The sequence below is a fragment of the Vicugna pacos genome, chromosome 23, assembly GCF_048564905.1.
Source record: "Vicugna pacos chromosome 23, VicPac4, whole genome shotgun sequence".
Taxonomy (NCBI): domain Eukaryota; kingdom Metazoa; phylum Chordata; class Mammalia; order Artiodactyla; family Camelidae; genus Vicugna; species Vicugna pacos.
The window spans coordinates 35,103,778-35,126,168 of NC_133009.1; the positions used below are offsets into that span (position 1 = coordinate 35,103,778).

Here is a 22,391-nt window from a genome sequence, read left to right on the forward strand (position 1 = left end):
AGAGTCACGAGATGCCAATCCAGCGGGTTCTGCTTTTCTTTAGTTTATTATTTTTCCCCCCAACTTGGAAAATCACAAAGTTTTTAAGCCCAGTTCCTGGGCTGGTTGCCTGTCCGCTCTCTTCCTGCAGTTTCCTTGCCCCCACTGCCCGCCTCCTACTAGCTGAAACTGTTAAACCTTCATGAAGATGCTTGGCTTCAAAAGATAGCTTTTTAGGAAGTAATTTCTGTAAAATCTTCTCTTTCTGAAGATTCTTGTTAGAAGTTTAAGGAAAATTATATTTCTCATGTCACCTCTTAGTCATAAAATTAAAATATTGTGTTTTTGCTGTCATCTTGAAGGAATGTTTGCTGGAGAGTTTGTTCCCATCACAAAAGACCCTTAGAAATTGTCTTGAGAACTCGGAGTCTTTCTGTCATTTCACACGGATGTTCGAAAGAGAGGAGATGTGCTAAACTGTACAAGAAAGACTTCACCCAATTCATGATCTCAGCTCAGCGTTTCCCAAACGTGGTCCCCACTGCCATGAGCAAACAGACCGGGCAGAGGAGTTCGCTGGCAGCCTGAATGTGAAAGACAGACTTTCTATATTTTAAGGCTGATCTTTTTAAAAATAATCAAGTGTCTCAATAAGGAGTTCTGAAGAGTATTCCTTAGAGCTTCATTCCCAGAAATGTCATCTCAGTGTCCCTTGGCGTGTTGGCTATGAGCATGTGAGCAGAACGTGGAGCCTCCGAGGTTCTGTTGAGGATAAATGCACCACCAACCTCTTGCCTTCTAGAGAAGATTTGATTTATAGAGGCAGTCTACACATGTTTTGTCTTCAGAATACACCTTAGCTTTGAGACGCTTAACCTCTTAGAGTTTCTTAGATGCAGAAGGGGCTTCACTCCATGACTGAATTTTTTCACACTGTTGTGCCTGCCAAATGGCCCAAACGTCTTGCTTACACACCTTCAGGGAACTCACCCAGACTGCATCTTCCCAGAAATCCCCACAAAGTTGTTTCTTTGTACTGAAATAAAACATGGTCACCATAAGTTGCATGCATTGGCAGCACTGTCACTCTTGAAGCCAGTACCAATCTTACATGTCTCCTTCTTGAGAACACAAATATTTGAAGAGAAGTGTCTTGTCCTGTCCTGTCTTATCCAAGCCATCACTCCCATCATGCTAAACACTTTCCATAGGACATCGTTTTCAGACACTCCATCAGCTGCCTGCTGGCTCTGGACTCAATTTGCTTATCTGGCTCCTCAATGTAGCTGGCGGTGCAGTGACACAGGACTGTAACCTTCCTCATTCTAGGTAACGTTCTTCTATTTTGCAGCCTGATATCGGATTGACCTCTCAGCAGCCATGTTCTGTGATCACTCTGAGCTGTTCTCACTCATGGTGCCCCAGACCTCTGCGTCTTCCACCCTAAACTGGTGAGGTCTATTTAGACACAAATGGCTTTTATTTATTCTCAATCAAATTCTTCTTGTTGTATTCTGCCAACCATTAAAACCTGGATTATTTTTCATCCGTATCTGTCATCCCTCTTCATGACTTATCAACAACACATACGAGAATCATTCTTCCCATGTCCACAGACAAGTCATATATGGCGTTGGGTGTTTCGAAAATCATGCAGTCAATCACATGCTCTGACTGCCTGCTCGTGATTTCTGAAGAACAGGCTTGCTACTGGAGAGTTGAGCAGCTGAGAATAAAAACCAGCTCTGTGTTCTGTCTTTTCATCTGGATCCACAAAGTGACGCTGCAGGCATCGTGGGATGACCAGTGGGGACCCGCCACCCCTGAGGCAGAGTGACTCTGTGCATGTTCTCAAACCTCAGGAACTTCAAGAGCCACATTCTCCTATTAAAGCATTTTATCTCATGCGAAACTGCCGCCACGCATCAGAGATGTTTGCCTCTTCAAACGGATTGGTACGCCTAGCAGTGCGCTTTGAAAGCTACCTGTAGTTGCCTGGAGCAGGCGGTCTCCAAATGCAGATTCCAAATATAACGTGCCTGTCAGAATCAAGGCAGGATTCTGAAAATGTAGCCTTTGATGCGGGAGGTCATCAAAAACACAGATGGCAGCCTAAGCGAGTTTCACTGCAGTTCGGCTGAACTAAAACACGTCTTACCTGTGCTCAGTCCTCAGTGGAACCAGAGGGCGGCCCTTAAAACACGCTGGGGTACGACTCGTTTTTTCTGGCTGGGATTGGGATGTAAAGCCTTGAAGATGAAAGTATCGTTCAGACGATGCTCTTGTCAAGCTCTTGGGTGATTTCCAGATTGCAAAATCCAGCGGTCAATTTTCAGGCCTCATCCTACGTGACCTCTCGCAACAGTCCCCACAGCTGGATACTCCCGCTTCCTGAGAGTTCTTTCCTCACAAGGGTTGTGGGACATCCCTCTCTCTGGGTTCTCTTTCCGTCTTACTCCTGTGTTGTCTCCTTTACCTCTGAATGGTTCCTGGACCTCTCCTCCTCTCTCTCTCCATTCACTGTCTTGGTGCTCTCCTCCGACCTTACGGCGTTAAATGCCATATTTACATGGAAAAATCCAAAATGACTATGGCCAGCCCGGAACGTCTCCCCCGAACCGCTCTGTCTGCTACTTACTGGGCGTTGCCATCGGGAGAGCTAATAGGGTGTCTCAGATTTGACATGGACTCCCGCCTTCCCCCCAGACCTGCTCCTCCTGCGTTCTTCTCCATCTCGGCGAATGGAAACGCAGCGTTTCTGGTTACTTGGACCAAAAACCTTGGAGACAAACTTGCCCCAGAATATCGTGTTGGTTCTACCAAAACATTTCTGAAATCTGACCACCTCCCTCCGTCTTCACCGTTACCACTGACCCAAGCCACCATCACTTCTCTCTTGAACTTCTGCAATAATATCTCTATTTTCTTCAGGGTTTTGCTCAAATGTTACCTTCTGGACAGTTCCTCCCTGACTAGTCCGCTTAAAAACGACAGCTGCGCTCCCACCCCCAGCTCTCCTCGCCCCCTTCTCTGCCTGACTGACTTTTTGTCAGAGAATCTGCCTCCGCCTGACATACTGTATACTTTGCTTCTTTACCCGGGTCTGGCCTGTTCTTCACCAACTAGAATCTCAGCTCTAGGAGAGCAAGTACTCTGCTCCTACCACCTCATCAGTGCTTTGGGAGGTCAGCGTTCATTTTCATACTTCTCCAGTTTTCATGTCATGCCGCACGTCGGTAGTGTTGCCATGTCACCACATCACAAACTTCTCTGATCCCAGGAAACGCTGGGTGGGTTCAGCACTCCGCTCTGCCCTAGTCCCCTGTCCCCAAGCCTCTCCTCCCCCCAGGACCACCGAAGGAACAGTCCTTGTCGTCCCTTGTTCAGCTGCCTTGCCTCTCACGACTATTATCCCAGAAGAGGATCTGCAGATCTAACGCTTGATTTCTGTCCTTTACGAGGAATGATGAGGTTTACACCATTCGCTTGAGCACAGCCCCAAGCAGGAAAGATGACGCCTGCTTGACTCGTCGGCTTCCAGGTGTTGCAGGAAGAGCTCTGGCCCCCAAATTTCTCCAAACCAAGTTGCAGTACAGTCGTCTCTGATATTCCACCTTAAGCGCCACCTTTTTAGGGCAATTTAATAGAGGTTCAAAAGTTTATCTGTGCAGAAATCTTCTCTTTCTCTTTCGTGATCAGTGGACCTCACCTATAAGCTATAAACCAAAATCTCGTTGTTTTCAGAATAAAGTAAATCCCGAAGTTCGGAAAGTCAGGCCAAACTGTCATTCTATTGAATAAGCCTGTCCTGGACTTTCAAAAATATGGATGTACTTGTGTGTGTGTGTGTATATGTGTGTGCATATATATATATGTATATATATTTCACCTCTTGCTGCTGTTTATTTGCGAGTCTTATGGTGTTTCTCTTTTGTTTCTCCTCCTGTATTTTGATACTAAAGAGTACGTGGCAGGCAGATTTGGCCAAGATGACTCCACTGGATACGCCGCTTTTCATCTGGACGAGACTTACGGAGAGGACGTCACCCTCTCCATGTTTGTTCGAACACACCGCCCGTCTGGCTTACTTCTCATTGTGGGTCACAGCGCTTACCGACACCTCCGTGTCTGGCTGGAACGTGGCCGACTAGCTATGCTGACTCCGAGTTCTTCCAAATTATTAACAAAATTTGTTCTCAGCGATGGAAATGTCCACTTGATATCTTTGAAAATCAAGCCAAATAAAATTGAGCTGTATCAGTTGTCACAAAACCTAGGATTTATTTCTGCTCCTACATGGAAATTCCAAAGCGGAGATGTCCTCTATATTGGTGGCCTGCCTGACAGACAAGAGACTGAAGTTAACGGTGGCTTCTTCAAAGGCTGTATTCAAGATATAAGATTAAACAACGAAAGCCTGGAGTTCTTCCCAAATTCAACGAGCAAGGCAGCCCACAGTGCAGTTCTTGTCAACGTGACCCAAGGCTGTCCTGGGGACAACGTGTGTGAGGTAGGGTTATTCATACCAGCCATGTCCATATTGTGTGCCAAGGCTGCACTTCATTAAACAGATCATTTGTTGTAACTGTTCTTTGTATGTGATGGTGATGTCACTGACCCACCAGCCACAGAATAATTCTGCATCAGTATTTTCCTGGCAAGTCTGGGGGATTTATGCTGAGCCGTAAAAATAAAACCTTGACCTTGTTGTCATCATGGTCTGTTTAACCAACCAAGAGATCTACACATTCTACATAACAACGGAATTACTTAAGAATAATCATATTTTAATTCCCAAATCCCAGAGGTTTCACTGAATGAACTCATTTTGAAAGATACTGTTAACTTTACCTTAAGTGCCCAATGACCATTGTTCTGAACATGTATTAATAAGAAAAAAAAATCTGAAAGGCATCTTCTTTCTGGGAGTTGGATTTGAAATAATCTCTCTGAAATGTAATTACTCAGAGCCCATGCTTTACTTTATATTTTGTGTGCACGTCTAAAATCTACTTCAATATGTGAATTTGTTGGCATGACCTTTCAAAGGAAGAGAAGGAAATGCATTTATATCTGTTGAGCACTTACTGAGCTCTGACTGTCGTCACGCACTGGGCTCACTTCTAAATAAACAGAAATGGGTCATTGTGGCGTTACTACGGGGGCACCACCAGTGTGCCAGGGACTATTTCACACGGATCCGTCCGTCGCATTGTGTAGAAGGACTCCCGTGCAAAGCAGGCATCGTCATCATCTCCGTGTATGTTAATTACCGATACGGAGACTGGCGTTCAGGAAGGTTGTGTCCCTAGATCACGTGGTGACAGGGGAACAGGATGACTACAGACTGAGCTCTCAGAGTGTCCTTCTTAAATACTTTCATTTGGAAGACTTTGTGAGAAACCTTGGGTGAAGTCAAATTACAATAATCTGTTTCTGATTCAGAGGCAGAGAAAAACGGGGGCGGGGGGTCACTGTATGGGGACCCACAGGATCCAAGTCCCACGCTGCCCTCTTTGACTTTTGCTTGATCTCAGACAACAAGAGGGACCTCAGCTTCCTCGTCAGTAAAAAGCAGGAGTAATAATCTCCAACTTAAATGGTCATCAGTGTCATTGAAAGGGTCTGGTAGCCTGTGAATTACAGAGAGTATTACTACATCTTTTACAACACCGTATAAAGTTGTGTCATAGGAGATCGATGTCACGTGTTTTCCTTTCTTTCTCATTTCCTCCCTCCCGATGGTCGCAGCGCGTCTTTACTAACCAGTGAGCATACAGAGGCGGAGATGTGAACATGCAGGCAGTCAGCATTAGGAGATGTGGGTCTTGCCTTGACTGCTCCCCGTCTGTAGCTGCCAGTGCTTTTTACGCCTTTGATTTGTTTCCGGCTCAGCCCAACCCCTGTTACAACGGAGGCGTCTGCTACGCCCTGTGGGACGACTTCTCCTGTGCCTGCCCCGCCAACACAGCTGGGAAGACCTGCCAGGACGTGCGCTGGTGCGAGCTCGGCCCGTGTCCCCCCGGCGCCCGGTGCCAGCAGGTGCCTGGAGGATTTGAATGTAGGTGGAGTTCAGACGTGTCACCCACCCAGTTAAGCTGGCATTTCACGTGTCCTATGACTCAACCCAGAAAACGAATACAGACAAATTCCGCTCACCAGATGGGTGGCTTCTCCCAGAGCGAGTGGCAGTGGAGCAGACCAAACAGGAGTTTGATGAACCAGAGGCGCCTGGGCCTTGCCCTGCCCCTGGGCATCGGGGTGGGAGGTGGAGTCAGAGCGCCACCAGACCGAGATCCTCGATCACTTAAGGCGACTTTGGGAAGACAGAATTAACCGGGTGATATTTGGCTCTGCTTTTCTCGTTGCTGGCAGCACGGAATAAAGGTGCCAGCGTGAGCTCGTGGCCAAGGGCCACCTGGGAGGCAGCGTCTCCGTAGTCTTAGGCTTCCTCTGTAGCATAAGGATGGAAGATACATCCGTGTGTGTGTGTGATGACGACATGACCTCGTGTGTACAGAGCCAAACGCATCAGGCCCTCAGTTAATGCTTGTCAGCAGTATTTCCCTCAATCTGAACGACTTTCCTGCCCAGATCCAGTACTACCGAGCGCAAATTCCCCCATGTAAGCAATTTAAACCCTGTCTTCACAATTTTGACCTATCTGCGTACTAGCCACACTTTTACTTGTGTTCTGTCTTTTCTCCTACTTCAAATAATGCAGAGTTCAGTCTGCAGGCAACCATCGGTGTTTGCACTCATTTTTAATTTCTTCTCCTTGTTCAAAGATTTTGCTTCCAAAATTTTTCTCTCCCTTGCCAGCATCATCAGTTTCTCCATCAGCCTGTAAACAGACTGACAATTTCTCGTTACAGGCTTTTTCCCTTGACACCCCACCCCCACCCCACCCCCTCTAGCCACCACCCATGCTCCTGTGCCCTTTATAGTGGGAGAAACCCTCTAAGAGTCGTCCTCAATATGCATCGATGTCTTACTCTGTCCTTTATTCTGCCCCATCGGTCAGGCTCCCAGGCACCCCAGAATCCTCTCAACCCAGAGCTTCACCAGCAGCCTTCATCACTTCATTCTGTTTTCTACCCAGATGTCCTCTTGCCTGCCTTCCTTTTCCTTCGTGTCTCTTACCATCCCTGGATGTCTGTTATACGCGTGTTTGTTCACTTGGTCGCCACCTTTTCCTCAATTGAATATGAGTTCCCAAAGGGGAGGACGTTTTCTATTTGGCTTCTCACGTTACTCTTGGCGCTTACAATGGTGCCAAACATACAGGAAGTTGTCAGTAAATGCTTCTTAAATGAATCATTTTTTCCTTCAATTTAACTCAGTATTTTTACTTAACTGCTCTAGAATTTAAGTACGTTATCTGCATACAATTTTTTCAGAAAAATGCACAAGATACCTTGGAAAGCATTGCACTAAATTAGCGGACTGGAGTGAGAGGATTGACTGACCTCAGGCCAGTATCAGCAACGTCCTATTTGGACTGAGTCCCAAAGTGACTGAGGACAAGAATGTATTTACTTTTATGTTTCTGCAGTTTAAAATCATATGTCAAAGTGGTATGTGAAATGTAATGCACCATGTGTATACTTGGGGAAGGTTTTTAGAAGCATATATACACTCTTATATTTCATATTTAGGAAACAATATGCTACACACGTGTATAAAGCACAATGAATTGGTGTAAAGGATGAGATCGGGTCTCTGAAATGGCACAAAACTTCAAGTGCGGCCTTTTCCGTTGCTCTACTTCTGAATGGTTTGCTTAAAATAGTTTGCTGGTTAATAATTTTATTGTTAACCTTTGGGCAGCACTGAAGTTGTTAGTCCCAGTTATGTTCTGCAGAAGGGTTTAAATCATTTTGAACGTTTTCACAGGGGAAAAGGAGGAGGGTTTCTAGGAACAGTGGCAGTCTGGGGACCATCCCACTGGTAGACTCTGTTCTTGGGGTCCGCATCAAGGATGCGGGTGTCCCATGTCAGAAAGGCGTGGGTGACTCTTCTCTGCCACTGGGCTGCCACCACAGAAAGAGGAGAAAGCTCACCTCTGACCTTTCCAAAGGTCTCAATAACATTTGGTTAAGTACAACTTATCTTAAGGGAGACGATGTAAACCGATAGGATACCATCAGAATGTTAGGATTTCAATGGAGAAGACATGCATGGCTTGGATTTTGGTATGAGACCATCCAGGTTTGATATCCTGGCTTTTTTATCTATTAGGCACGTGACCAGGAGAAAATGACTTCACTTCTGTGAGTCTCAGTTTCCTCTTCTATAAAGCTGAGATTATTATAACCACAGTAAAGCTGTATTCAGGAACTCTGTACATGAAATAATACAAAAGCAAGCAATACAGTGCCTGGCCCGCGTCAGGCAACACGTGGTGCTCGCTAACCCCAATGGAGGTGATTAAGCAAGCATTCCAGATCTAATCAAGGTACTGTTTGGTACTGCTTTCTCTTTTCAGGTACTGCAAATGCTGTTTTTAATGGGCAAAGCAGCGAAATAGTATTCAGGAGCAACGGGAATATTACCAGAGAACTCACCAACATCACATTCGGTTTCAGAACAAGGGTTGCAAATGCGGAGATCCTGCACGCCGAGAAGGAGCCTGAATTCCTTAACGTTAGCATTCGCGATTCCCGCTTATTATTTCAGTTGCAAAGCGGCAATAGTTTTTACAGGCTGAGTCTGACGAGCTCACAGTCTGTGGATGATGGCGTGTGGCACCAGGTGACTCTCTCCATGACTGACCCACTGGCCCAGGCTTCCAGGTGGCAAATGGAAATGGACCACCAAACACCTCCGGTGACCAGCGTGGTCGCCACTGGGAGCCTCAGCTTCCTGAAGGAGGACGTGGACATCTGTGTGGGGGGCCGAGCGGACGGCCCCGTGCAGGGCCTGCAGGGCTGTCTAAGCACAATAGTGGTTGGTGGCGTTCACCTCTCTTACTTCGAAAACGTCCGGGGTTTCCTTAATAAGCCTCAGGAGGAGCAGTTTCTCAAAGTCTCGGTAAATACAGTGGCCACTGGCTGTTTGCAGTTAAACGCCTGCAAGTCCAACCCCTGCTTGCACGGAGGACACTGTGAGGACACGTACAGCTCTCATCACTGCGCCTGTCCTGAGGGATGGTCAGGGCCCCGCTGTGAACGCGACATTGATGAATGTCTTTCAGACCCCTGTATCCACGGCAACTGCTCGGACAGGGTAGCAGCCTATCACTGCAGGTGTGAGCCTGGATACACCGGTGTGAACTGCGAGGCGGGCGTGGACCACTGCCAGAGTCACCAGTGTGCCAGCGGGGCCACCTGCATCAGCCATGCCAAGGGCTACTCCTGCCGCTGTCCTGGAAATTTCACGGGGAAATTTTGCAGGTGAGTGTAGCGGCCACATCCAGCCTGGTCTTTGGAGCTATTTGTTGCATCTTCAGACTGGCTGGCTCTCTCCCCAGGTGTGCACGTAGAGGCTGGGCTGGCGGGAGTGACATTGGTCACATCTATCATGATTTGGTCCTGTGAGGACAGGACCTTACCTGCTGGCATGTTCTACAAAGAAGAAAGGGAGGGTTTTAAGCAGGCTTTAAGCAGAATGTTTTCTCTGTCGACTCTATCCAAATATGTCTCAGGAACTACAGCCCCAGAGTCTGACAGCCTTATGGCCTCAGGAAACAGACACATTTTCCATAAATGCAAGAGCTGAATTTTAGAATTGCTGGGGGAAGCCTGACCCCTAAAACAATGCCCTTGATGATTTCAGGCAGCCTAACTTAGACAATTCTGAAAAGACTGTCTTAAAGTATAATTTCAAAAAGGCAAAGTCACGACGCTCAGACAAATAAAAAATGGTTTTATTTCTTGTTAATGAGGGAACCAATAAGATATAAAAATCAAAATTGTGAAGGACAATCTAATTATATATAGATTATATACACATATAGAAATAGATTTGTAGATAGGGATGAGGAAATGAATTTAGCAATAAATGCATAACTGGTATCTTGTAGGGCAACAAAATTAGTACTTGAAGCCATCTTTTCTATAGTGTGACAACTGATTGTATCATTACAGGCTTATTTGCATTTCGTTGAACAAGATCCATTTGTATTACTATAATTTTCTATAACTTACAGAGTTATAAAATAGCTTGGTAAAGAAAATCTGAGGAGGGGGAGTGTATAGCTCAGTGGTAGAGCACATGCTTAGCAAGCATGAGGTCCTGAGTTCAATCCCCAATACCTCCATTAAAAAAAAATAAATAAATAAACCTAATCTCTTCCCCCACCAAAAAAACCTTGTTTTTAAAAGGGGGAGGAGGGTGCACGTCAGCCATAGAGGATGTGCTTTGCTAGCTTGCAAGAGGTCCTGGGTTCAATTTTATTAAAAAAATAAAAAAGTAAATAAATAAACCTAATTATCTCCTCCCCCCAAAAAAAGATTAAAAAAAAAAAAAGAAAATCTAAAGCATACACGTTAGAAAATCCGATAATTTAGACTGTCCTTTATATAAACACAGCATTCCATTCAAAAAGAGCCCAGTGATCTCTTTTGCCCATTTCAAAGCATTTCAGAATTTTTTTCCCCTAAAACTATAAAAGCAGTATTTTAGTTCTGGTAATCACCCCATTTCATGTTATGTAAACAGAAATAAGGATGGAGGTTTTCCTGCTAAGTCACATGGCTTTAATATTTCCACGTAAGTAGAACCCATTGCTGTCTTCCTAACTTAGAGTTATTTTAAATTCACTGAACAACTGAGTTGTTATAGGGGCGTGGGAGGGTAGTTTCTAACAAGGAATGCGTCCCGGGGCCTTGACCAGAGCGCTTGGCGTGGGCGGCCTCCTGCAGACACTGCGCTGATTCAGAGGCGGTCCCGTAACTGGATGAATCTCCGAGCAGACAGAATGTGGAGGCATCCCCATGAGCAGATGCTTTTGTCTCCCTAATAATTCATTCTTGCTCAGAGCCTAGGAAGGCGTGACACCAGGCTAGGTGCTGAGTGCTGACATTCCAATAAAACGTCACCTCTCACAAGTTAACTGACTCATTTGCCAACAGGTAAACTGCTTGTTTGAAAGCAAACGACATTCAGGATCCAAATTAATAATAGCGCTGCCATGGCGACTTTGGATAAGTAACATAAACACAGATGCCCCAGTAACCAGTTCTCCCATATTTTTTTCTGCCTAATTCTTAAAAGTCAAGTTCTCCAAGATTAAAGTTCTCAAAAGTACTTTCTATTGAGATTTAAACATTGTTGACTACACGTAGATGTATAGGAAACGTCCCTATTTGAGTTGCTAATTACCCTCTTTCAAAACCAGTTGACACTTTGGGCTCCTCTGAAAACTCCTTTTTCAAGTCGAATTGATTAGCTCTTACGGGAAGAGACACATTTAAACATCTTGTAGTCTGGTTTCTCCATCTTAGCACACACGGCAGGACAAAATTAAATTCATCTTCTGTTTCCTGAATATTAACTATGTATCCAGCTCCACCCACACCATGCCCAGTGGGTCCAAGGACCTGCACCATGCCTGAAAATCTTTTTAATCAGTCCCCTTACACCGCTGGATTTTATCTACCAATAAAGTTCTGCTTAGCTTCTAACAAGTTGTTCCACCTTTTATAAGGATTCCTTAATATATACAGCTTAGTGATTACACAGGAGAGCCACTCTCTGAATTCACATGTAGTTAGCTCTGAGTGCATCTGCTAAACCCCCGGGCAGCATTTGGCTTGCGTTCTGCTAAGCGATGAATTACTAAATGCGGGCAGCGAGGAAACTGGATTCAGCTCTGAAAGGCCACAGAAATCCCACGGGTGCTCGGGTGCCAGAGTGCCGGCCTGTCCTTCCTGGCCCGCAGAGAGATGCACTTTTCCTACGGCCCGTGTTGATTATCAGCAAAGCAGCAGCAAATCCAGCAAGTTTCTATCCAGCCCTGAGTGTACCGCCCACCGCCGGGCGTAGGTCTTATGTCCGGATGAACACCGTGTAGAGATGGAAGATGGTTAGCGGGGCTCGTGGCAGCGCCCCCCGCAGGCGCCGAGCCGCGAGAAGGCGATTCCTGCCTTTCACAGCACAGGTTCGCGTGTGGGGCTCAGCCGGCCCGAGTCCCTATTCCCGCGTCAGGCAGGGGCTAGACACGTGAGCTTTTCTGGGATGAGATGAGCAAGGTGTTGCTTCGATCTCCCTAGACACACCCGGCTACCCTCCGCCGTCTGTGGGAACGAGAGGACCAACTTCACCTGCTACAGCGGGGGCAACTGCACGGAGGCCCAGGGTGAACCGCGGTGTGTGTGCGCGCCAGGCTTCGCTGGGCAATGGTGAGTCACCTCAGAGCTTTTCTGGGGGAAAATTCTGGTCTGAAGAACTGCGAGAGTACACAAAGTTTATTTCTCTAATTTTTCATCTCAGTTCCCACAGGAAAATCTGCTGAAATAACGGTCTGGCCAGAGTCAAACAATAAAAAAGAAGAAAAATGACAGTTTAGGTCAAAGTCAGGAACACTTTATTAGCCAAGACTTTAACTAGAGGAATATGTCTTTGAAAAATGTGAAATGTGATATTTTTCTGTCTTAGGAGTACTTTTGGATTCGTGTTTCTGTCCCACTAACTCTAATACATGATTCAAATGTGGTTGTTCTTGAAGTAAAATAAAATATACCTTAAAGATCGTGCCTTAGAATTACCTAGACCCCTGAAAGTGTATGCACCTGATCCAGGTGAGTTTACCTTTCCCAGAGAAACCCTTCAACTCCACCTGATGCCAGAATTGTTGATGTGGGGTTGGTCACTGGCTTCAGACAATCTGTGACCTGCTGGAAATGCGGGCAAGTTTGGACATGCATTTGACTGGCTGAAGTGAGGTCAAGGGTGAAAAGCTACATCCTCCATAGCTTTGATCAGATTTCCCAAGGGACCAGTGTCCCCAGAATGGTGACAGACCAGGGTGCTAAAGATAGAGATACTTTAAAAGCAGATAAATAATTAACCACTTGTCAAGCACTGTGCCAGGCACCTTATATATTCTCACTGTTGTCATTTCCCTCTCGCGTGTGTGCACCCAGAAGCAGAGAGGGTCAGTGGCAGGCCAGGTGCCAGTCCAGGCGTGGCTGCAGCAAGGCTGTCTGCCTTCGGAGCCTCCGCTCACCTGGTGGACGTGCCGGCGCAAGTGTGTGACTTGAAAGAAAAGAGAAAGTTCTCCTCCACTTAGTGTACCATCCAGGGCAGGACGTGTTGATCTGTGATCAAACATCCTCCACTGAATAAATTAGATCAAATCCAATGCATTGGACAAAGAGATTCAGACTGATTTTTCCCAGGAGAGTAGTTAATAAAATAATGGTATATTTTTGCACCATGACAGTTACAGTTTGGATTAATTTGAATGTCCTCATTTCAGCCGGTTTCCTGGGCTTCACACATACAGCTCTTCTGCCATTTTTACAAAACTACAGGGAGCCTTACACTGCATTTCCCCCTCTCAACACTCAGTGACGAGTCTAGCTCTTGCTTTCACAGTCTGCTTGCAGTGGTTGGCTCTAAGCGGCACGGGCAGTCCCTGCAGAGATGTGCACGGAGGGATGGAGCCTTGCTCCCCAGGTTTTTCATGCACCACGTTATTAACCCAGAGACTGTTCCGTTGGCCTCCAGTTCCATACGCCTCGGAAATATTGCAAAGACTTTCTTGCCCTAAAATTTGGACAATGCTCTAACTATATGTGTAAGTGCTGGTTACTTCCTGCCTCAATGGCACAGTTTAATGCTTAATGTCACATTTAAAGGCGCAATGCACAGAACTCATTCAAAGCTTTGGATGACTTCTCTCCACTGCTCACACATTGTTCCTATTTACAACAAACGTTTCCCTTTCCTCCAACGTTTATTTAAAAAAAAACATATCTGGCATTTAAATTCAAATTGTCGATTTGAAATGGGGTAAGAAGAGGAAGCTCACTGTGTTCCTTCCTCTCCCAGGAGACTTCATTTGGATAAACGCTGCTGAAAAAAGGATTGTTAAAGTAGTGAACATGTGTTCAAGGGATTTTATGCTTTCGAAGTCCTTCTCCATCATTAGTCAATCCCCTGGATGCTGACGGATGTATTTTGACCTGATTTTCTACCTATTAAATAACCTCTACTGAAAGCTCCAGTAATGTTCATAACGATATGTGTGTATATTGTGCAGTTTAGTTTGAAAGAGAAATAGATAAGAAACAGAGAAAGAACAGCTAGAGGAAAACTGAGAAATACTGGGCAGTCTCCCAAGGCCGAGGGGGATGTGCGTTCCATGAAGTCCAAAGACGCTGAAAAGCTGTTCTCTGACAAAGTGCCTTCTCTTCCGTCGGGGTAGCCCTCCAAGTCCAGCCTGTCGCCCTGCAGGTTGCACGTGATGGATGGTGTGAACACGCTGGCCCACCCGGGACAGGGAGTACTTGGCAGGTTCCCTCGAATTGTCAAGTACTGCTCAGATCTAATCAGAGCCTCCTTCCAGCCCAGAAGCCTGAGCCAAAAAAAGGAAAACAAAATGTCTCAGCTATGCTTGGTATCCAGCGGGATAAGAAGCTGTTTTTCTGGGAAGAAATCTTTTCTTCCTTTTGGCTCGGGTGGGCCCTGCCCCACCCACCCCCTCATCCTCTCTCAGTGTGAGCCCAGGGATTCGTGGACCACCCAGGCGGGCGCATTTACCTTTTAGGAAGTGGGGAATGAAAAAGCGTTCACATTAGACTTCAACCTTGTGGCTCTGTAGAGATTCTTGAAGCCAAGATTTTCTACAAATTCGTCAAAGTAAGAGAGATGTCCTGGTTCCCGCTCTCTCCCAAGGCCTCGCAGGGTGCCCCACACTCGGCAGGTGTAAATGAACACCCTCTGAGGGAGTGATGGGGAGCCGGTCAGTGAAGGTACCAAAGGACAAGTAGTTGATGCAAAATTCGGTGAAAACATGACAGTATCCCAGGGAAGAGGAAAATAGCAGTTCACCTTGGAATTGCTATCACTTGTTTTGGCAATTTTGGCTTTTGGAAGTCATCCTACCCAAATATGAAAAATTACCCTTAGCTAGGAAGCCAGCTGATTAGCAAGTGAAATCTCGTTATTTACTTCCACGTTTTTGTTTAAACGTGGGATTCCCACGGAAGTTAATCCAAAATCTCCCCGAATAAACCAAATGTATTTTTCCTGTTTGGGAGGCACTGGTGCCTCAGAACCCTCACAGCTGGAGCGGAGGTCTGCTCTGCGGACACTCAGTTGAAAAACACAGCTCACCCTCGTGGTTTCCGTGCACCCCAATAAACTGAGCATTTGTAAGGTGACAAAGACACTGACACTCTTGAGGGAGAAACTGACCTCAGCGTGGCCCCGTTTTCTCTTGGTGTCTAAATACTTGCCCCTGTGTTCTCATTCTGATGAATTGTGCATGCGTAGGTGTGTGTGTGTCTGTGGGAGGCAGGTGTACAAATTATTTCCGTTAAAACCAAAGCTGGTTAAAGGAACTGAGAGGCACGCGCCCACGTTATGAGAATAGACCGAGACAAGGGGGTGCTCTAGGGACGCACGGCAGGTGTTGCCTTTCCCCGTTCCTGTCGCGGCCAGTTTGTTGATGTGGCGCCCGGGCTTCTGCTGTCTCTGTTTATTTTCAAGGTGTGAAGAGGACGTTGACGAGTGTGCCTCCAATCCCTGCCTCCACGGGGGCCTGTGTCACGACCTGCTGGACAGGTTCCAGTGCGTGTGCGACGTGGCCTTCACCGGCCCGCGCTGTGAGATGGACGTAAGCAGCCTCTCCTTCTACGTGTCCCTCCTGCTCTGGCAAAACCTCTTCCAGCTTCTCTCTTACCTCATTCTGCGCATGAATGACGAGCCCGTGGTTGAGTGGGGGGAGCAGGACGACTACTGACGTTCCTTTGAACGCCCCCCAACTTGAAAGCCATTGAATTTTGAGAAATGCCTTGAAATCAAAGGCATCTTGAAAATTAAAATCAAGGGCTGTTTTAAGCATCTCGAAAGCACTCTGTGAGTATATCAGGTATTTACCTATGACTGGCTTTAACTGTAAAAAACAGGCTGGTCTGCATACGAGCAGAAGCAGCTCCGGGTCGTGCATGTGCACAAATGGGCCGTCATTCTTCGCGCTTCCGAATCTGAATGACCCTGAGGTCAGAAACCGCTCCCCCTCCATCCTCGGGTGCACTTGCAGAGGGTAAGTGGCCCGAACTCATCCTGACCCTGCATTATTTATGCTCTTTTGTTCTCAACTATTATTCACGACGTGACAATCTGAAACTTACTGGTTCAACTTTTTATATCCAACTATGCTTTTCTACAAAGCTATTCAAATGAAGTGTTTGCCAGTCCTCTGGTAAATCAAAAAATATATGTATATATAAAGAAAACATGGGAGATTATAGGAAGTCCCTCAGAGTGGAGGAGGAAAATGTTCTGATGTAATTGGTATCAATACTCAAGTTATACCTCACCAGTATAATTTACAATTCCTTAAAACCTTCTCTCCCCCCACCAAAAAATGGCAGATAAAACCTTTGTCCGTTCCTTTTCCTTGCAATACTTCTTACACAACTAGAATGACTTCTTGTTAATTGCTTATAAATTTAGGAGCCTTCTGACATTCCTATCAAATGCACTAATCTTAGTTGCTTTTCAAAGCATATTTAATAAAAAATAAGTACTAACGTATGTGTATACACTAAAATATAAGTTGTAAAACTTGAATTTCTTGGTGGCATATTTTTCTAAAATTTGCAAGTACATTTATCCTCTTCGGCTATCTTTCAGAAAAAAAGCACGGTACCTATTACAATCAAAATATATTTGACGTTATGATCTTTTAAAATAAATAACCTGAAATGATGGATCTACAAAGTAAATTAATTAATAAGATGCACAAAGATTAATACATTCTTACTTAGCTTTAGTAGAGTGTATAACATAGTGATCAGAAAATAACTTTATTTGCTAATATTTTTATTGCTTCTACTGGCATGTTATCGCTTACGCTAAATCTCTTTGTGTGGGTTTACCTTCCAAAGCAGGCGTTATGTGTGATCTTTTCAGGGAAAAAAGAATTAGAGCCTACGAATTAGCTTAGAAAGCAATTATAACAACAGAGGCTTGCCAAATACCATTTTGTAAACGTGTTTATGTCTTTAGGAGCTGCCCTGGTTTGATGATAGGAGGGTAAATTTATCCATTGGGTGATATGAAAGATTCATTTAGTTCTAATTGTTTAAAGAAATTTGTTTTTCTGTGGAAACGGTCAAGGTAAATTTAAATACACCTTGCAAATCCAAAGAACAAAACAATGTATCATAAAAGCAAAGGAAATAAATTCAGTTTTATTTTTCCATGGTCATAGAAGATTTTATGCGGCAAGTTTATATCCTGGGAGGACTGGCAATCATTTCAAACCAGGAGAATCTAATGTTGCAATCTTTATTTTACACTCACGCACTGCCCTCACACCAGACACAGCCCAGGCCCCACTGCCCCCTCAGGGGACCTGCCCCAAAGTTAGGTTCTGTGACAAGAGACTCGGGAAAGACCTCCCCACCAAAGTCTGCATTCCCAAATTATCTGACGTAAGCATAAAGCTGATGGCAGCCAAAGACCACAAGTACAGTTTTCACATTTGCCCCCTTTTGGACGTATCTGTAATTATAAACTTACAGGCCGTTCCAAATGTAATGTGTTCCCTTCCAAATACATTTAAGAGTCACTCACAGTCTCCTCCTCTGTATGCATTCTGATGCCTCTGTGGTCACTGTCACTGTCGATGGCTTTTCTGTTTTCCAGACGTCTTGTTGTGAGATATCCAACTTAAACACACTGTCCCTTTTCTCTGTCTTCTGTATTTTCAACTACATTGTGTGGCTTTTGTCCATGAGCACAGAAAAATAAAACCTTTGCTTCTGTCTCTCTGCTTCTCATCCTCTGATGACTGTCTTCATTCGCCTTGACTGTGTCTTGCAAGGTAAGATGCCCACAAGCCAGGCACACGCACTCACATGCACACGCACTCACACACACACGCACGCGCGCACACACACCGCATAATGACACAGGAGCACCTGTGCTGGCGGTCCTGAATCGTGGTCTCTTTCCCCAGATGTGTAATTGCAGGTAAACAGGTGGCCGTCCAAGGTCAAAGTTCTGTGGCGAGCACTCCTCCAGTTGGAATTCTAGAATTGATTACACCCTTAACTGTTTCTCACTACCGATTTCCGCCGTCCCCGCCAGCACCAGCCAGCTTCACCTGCTCGGGGGAGGGGCCATCTCACCTGACTCCTCTGGACCCAGCTTCTGAAACAAGACCTGTCTTAGTTGAATTAAATTTTGTTTTAAATTTTGCTCATTTTTAAGGTTGAACGTTTGAACTGAACAAGGCGATGTCCATTTCTGGCCATGCCTCCTCCTCCTTTGTGTGTGGACCCGGGGAGTGGTTTTTTATCATCCTCCTTTTGGGATAACCGGGAAGTAGAGGAAACAGGCAGGTTTGTAGAGATTCGTGTTTTGACAGCGTGAAAAGGCAGATTCAACGGACGCTGTTGAGAGCCTTCTCCGTGCCAGGGGCTGTGATAAGCCTGCTTTAAGTACACGTGTTTTTTCGATATAAGGCAATCAGTGTCTTCCAAATTCTTGACCAAATTGTGTTTAAAGACCCCTCCCCCCCTTTTTTTTTGCCATATCTGAGTTTTAAAATGGCAGTTATTCAGCTTGAGTGAGGCAGAATTTAAGTGGAGCCTCCCCTGGAAACGCGCGGGAGTGTCGGGGCGTTCGGCAGGAGCGGCCGCAGACGCGGCGGCGGGGTAGGCGGACCGGAGGGGGTGGGGCAGAATGAGCCCGAGGCTGCGGAGGAAGCGGAGCGAGTCCTCGTAAGCCACGCCCACACCCGGGCTTTTCTCGCGAGAGCAGCGGAGGGTCTTCGGCGAGGTTCCAACAGAGAAGTGAGATCACCAGGCTTGCACTTTTCTGGAAACGGTGATACATCAAATTTGAGTCCAGTGACTGAGGAAGAAATCCAGCGAAGAAACTAACGAAATTATTATGCACGTGGATTATTTCATTTCTCTACTGTACTTTTTTGATTTATTAAACAAATACCCAGTGAATACCTACCGTGTGTCATGCCCTGGACAAGACACTGAGAATAGAGCCGGAGATCAGAGGCAGCACTTGCCCACAAGTTGTGGGTCTCGTGGAGGATGCAGAGATGGCGAGTTCCTGGGTCAGCGTTAGGATGGAGCCAGGTGCCAGCTGTCCAGGGCGGACAGGAGGGCATTTTGCCCAGTCTTAAAGGTAGAAGGTCAAAGAAAGCCCCAAAGCCTCAGCTGAGACGCAAAGGTGAACAGGTCAGGGTGTGTCGGGGGTGTTTCAGCTCCTTTTTGTCCAAATTCTCACCCATGCTTGCTATTTGTTGAGTTTTTGATGATGGCCATTCTGACAGGTGTGAGGTAATTTCTCATTGTTTCTCGTCTAATTTCTGATTTTTGACTTTAATCTCCTGGATGATTAGTGATGCTGAGCATCTTTTCATGTGTCTTTTAACCATTTGTGCGTCTTCTTGGGAAAAATGTCTATTCAGATCCTCTGCCCATTTCTTAATTGGATTGTTTGGGTTTTTTTCTAGTGAGCTGTATGAGTTCTTTATATATTTTGGATATTAGTCCCTTATCAGATATATGATTTACAAATACATTCTCCTCTTCTGTAGGCTGCCTTTTCAATTTGTTGATGATTTCCTTTGCTGTTCAGAAGCTTTGAGTTTGAAATAGTCCCACTTGCTTACTTTTGCTTTTGCTGCCTTTGCTTGGTTTCAAATCCAAAAAATCAGTGCCAAGACCGATGTCATGGAGCTTAACCCCTATGTTTTTTTCTAGAAGGTTTACAGTTTTACAGCTTCAGGTTATATATTCAAGTCTTTAATCCAATTTGAGTTGATTTAATCCAATTTGGTGTAAGATAGGGGTCCAGTTTCATTCTCTGGCATGGAGCTGTCCAGTTTTCCCACCACCATTTATTGAAGAGATTATCCTTTCTCGATGGTATATTTTTGCTTCCATTGTCATAAATTAATTGACCATATATGTGCAAGTTTTTTTTCCTGAGCTCTCTTTTTTGTTCCATTGATCTATGTGCCTGTTTTTATGGCAATACTATACTGTTTGGATTACTATAGCTTTGTCAGATAGTTTGAAATCAAGAAGTGTCATGCCTCCAGCTTTGTTCTTCATTTTTAATATTGCTTTGGCTATTAAAGTGGCTCCATCCAAATTTTAATACTGCTTTTACAACTTATGAGAAATCCTGAAAGGTTCATCTGTAGAAGCTACATTGTCATTACTAGAAGCAGAAACTCTCACTTTAAGTAGGTACCCTTAGACTGCAGTAACATAAGCATTTGGTCCCAGAAGAAGGGACGTTGTTTTTCTTTTGACTTCTGTACTGACCGGGTACTTGAGAAGAGCAGTTTTTACTTCTGGGCACCACATTCAAAGGAAAACATGGATGACTTCCAGGCCCAGAGAAGGGCATTTTAGAAACAGTTTAAGGATAGTGGATGTTTTCTCAAGAAAGAGAAGACCTAAGGAAAGTGTGAAAATGCCTTCAGATGTTTCCTATGTGTGTTATTCTTTTTGATGCTATCACACAAAGGATTGTTTTCATAATTTTCTTTTCCAGTTGTTCACTGTTAGTGTATACAAAGTCAACTGATTTTTGTGTGTTGATTTTATATCCTCCAACTTTGCTGAATTTGTTTCTTAGTTTTACAAATTTGTGGGGGGGCAGTTTTTACAGTTTTCTACATGTGTCATCTACAAACAGACAAATTTTACTTCTTTCCAATTTGGATGAATTTTAAATCTTTTTCTTGCATAATTGCTCTGGCTAGGACTCCCATTACAATGCTGAATAGAAGTGGTAAGAGTGGGAATTCTTGTCTTTTACTAGACTTTAGACGAAAATCTTTCAGTTTTTAACCACTGAGTATGATGCTACCCGTGGGCTTTTAATTTATGGTCTTTATTATGTTGAGGTAATTTTCTTCTATTCTTAGTTTTTTGAGTGGTTTTTTTTTATCATTAAACAATATTGAGTTTTGTCAAATGCTTTTTCTGCATCAATTGAGATGATCATGTGATTTTTTTTTCTTTAGTTCTGTTAACATGGTGTATTACATTGATTAAGTTCTGTATGTTAAACCATCCTTGCATTTGTGGGATAGATCTAACTTGGCCGTGGTGTACAACCCCTTTAATGTGCTGTTGGTGTTGGTTCACTGGTGTTTTGTTGAGGGTTTTGCATCTGTGTGTATCAAGGATATTGGCTTGCAGTTTTCTTTTCTTGTGGTGTCTTTGTCTGACTTTGCTATTAGGGCAATGTTGAGCTTATGAAATGATTTTGGATGTGTTCCCTCCTCTCCAATTTTTTGGAAAAGTTTTAGAAGAAATGGAGTTAATTCTTTTTTAAATGTTTGATAGAATTTACCAGTGAAGCCATCTGGTCCTGGACTTTCCTTTGTTGGGAGGTTAAAAGTTACCACGTTTTCTACCACCAAAATACTTGCTGTGAAAAGGTAGAGAAGGAAAATGAATACATGACCCCATGGAAATTGAGAATAAGTGATAAGCACAGATACACTAGCACTGTTTTTAAGAGAGGCTCTCATGTTAATACCTCCAGTTATTTTCCCTTTGTAATCTCTCTGAGAGGCATTATTATCTTTATTTAGAGATAAATAGAGATTTAAAGAGGTCACCTGGATTGCTCGAGGGCAAATGTCCAAGAAGCATCAGAGCTAGGGTTCCACCAAGTCTTCTATTTCCAAATCTCATGCTAAAGAACAGTTTGAGATCTACCAATTAGGAGAGGGATGTTGGAGTAATTAGCAGGAGTCCCTTTGTTATTGTGGTCCAAACTGGCAAAACAAAAACAAAAACAAAATACATTAATCATCATCAAGAATGGTTTGAAAAAACAAACAGGAACTTCTTTCTAATTCAACCCTAAAACTTTGGTGCCTATAGCTGTCTGCAACCTCTCTAGAAGGGAGTGGCACGTGCGGAGATGCTACAGAGGAAGGTAACTATATAATAGATGATGGGGGATTTGAGGAGTAAGGAATACTCTTTATGCTGGCTCAGTGAAGAGTCTGAACTTACATGTAAATGAATAGATAGCCTGATTGAGGGAGGCTGTTCCAGAAGTCCCAGAATTTCAGGAGGGGACCCATTCACTAAGACATAGTAAGTCTAGCAAGTGATAGGAAATTCTCCTTAAAGAGATTAATTCAATTAAGAGTAAAGCAGAAAAGAACACTAAACTCAGCAGGGAGTTGGAGTCATTTGTGAATGACAGAGTCACACGTGGTTTCTGAGTAG

At 44.6% G+C, this 22,391-nt stretch overlaps 1 protein-coding gene across 7 annotated transcripts in view; it reads left to right on the top strand.

Annotated features, from left to right (window-relative positions):
- The window catches only part of CRB1 (crumbs cell polarity complex component 1), a 131,765-nt gene that overhangs the window by 91,232 nt on the left and 18,142 nt on the right, over window positions 1–22,391 (top strand). For 5 of the 7 annotated variants that reach the window (XM_072948757.1, XM_072948759.1, XM_072948758.1 and 2 more), the window contains 5 exons: window positions 3,942–4,489; window positions 5,875–6,040; window positions 8,468–9,374; window positions 12,195–12,323; window positions 15,640–15,766. In XM_072948757.1, coding sequence (XP_072804858.1) covers window positions 3,942–4,489; window positions 5,875–6,040; window positions 8,468–9,374; window positions 12,195–12,323; window positions 15,640–15,766 — 1,877 coding nt within the window. Of the gene's footprint in view, window positions 1–3,941; window positions 4,490–5,874; window positions 6,041–8,467; window positions 9,375–12,194; window positions 12,324–12,414; window positions 15,599–15,639; window positions 15,767–18,118; window positions 19,122–22,391 lie in introns of those variants that run through there. The other 2 variants (XM_072948760.1, XM_072948763.1) reach the window with 2 other exon arrangements.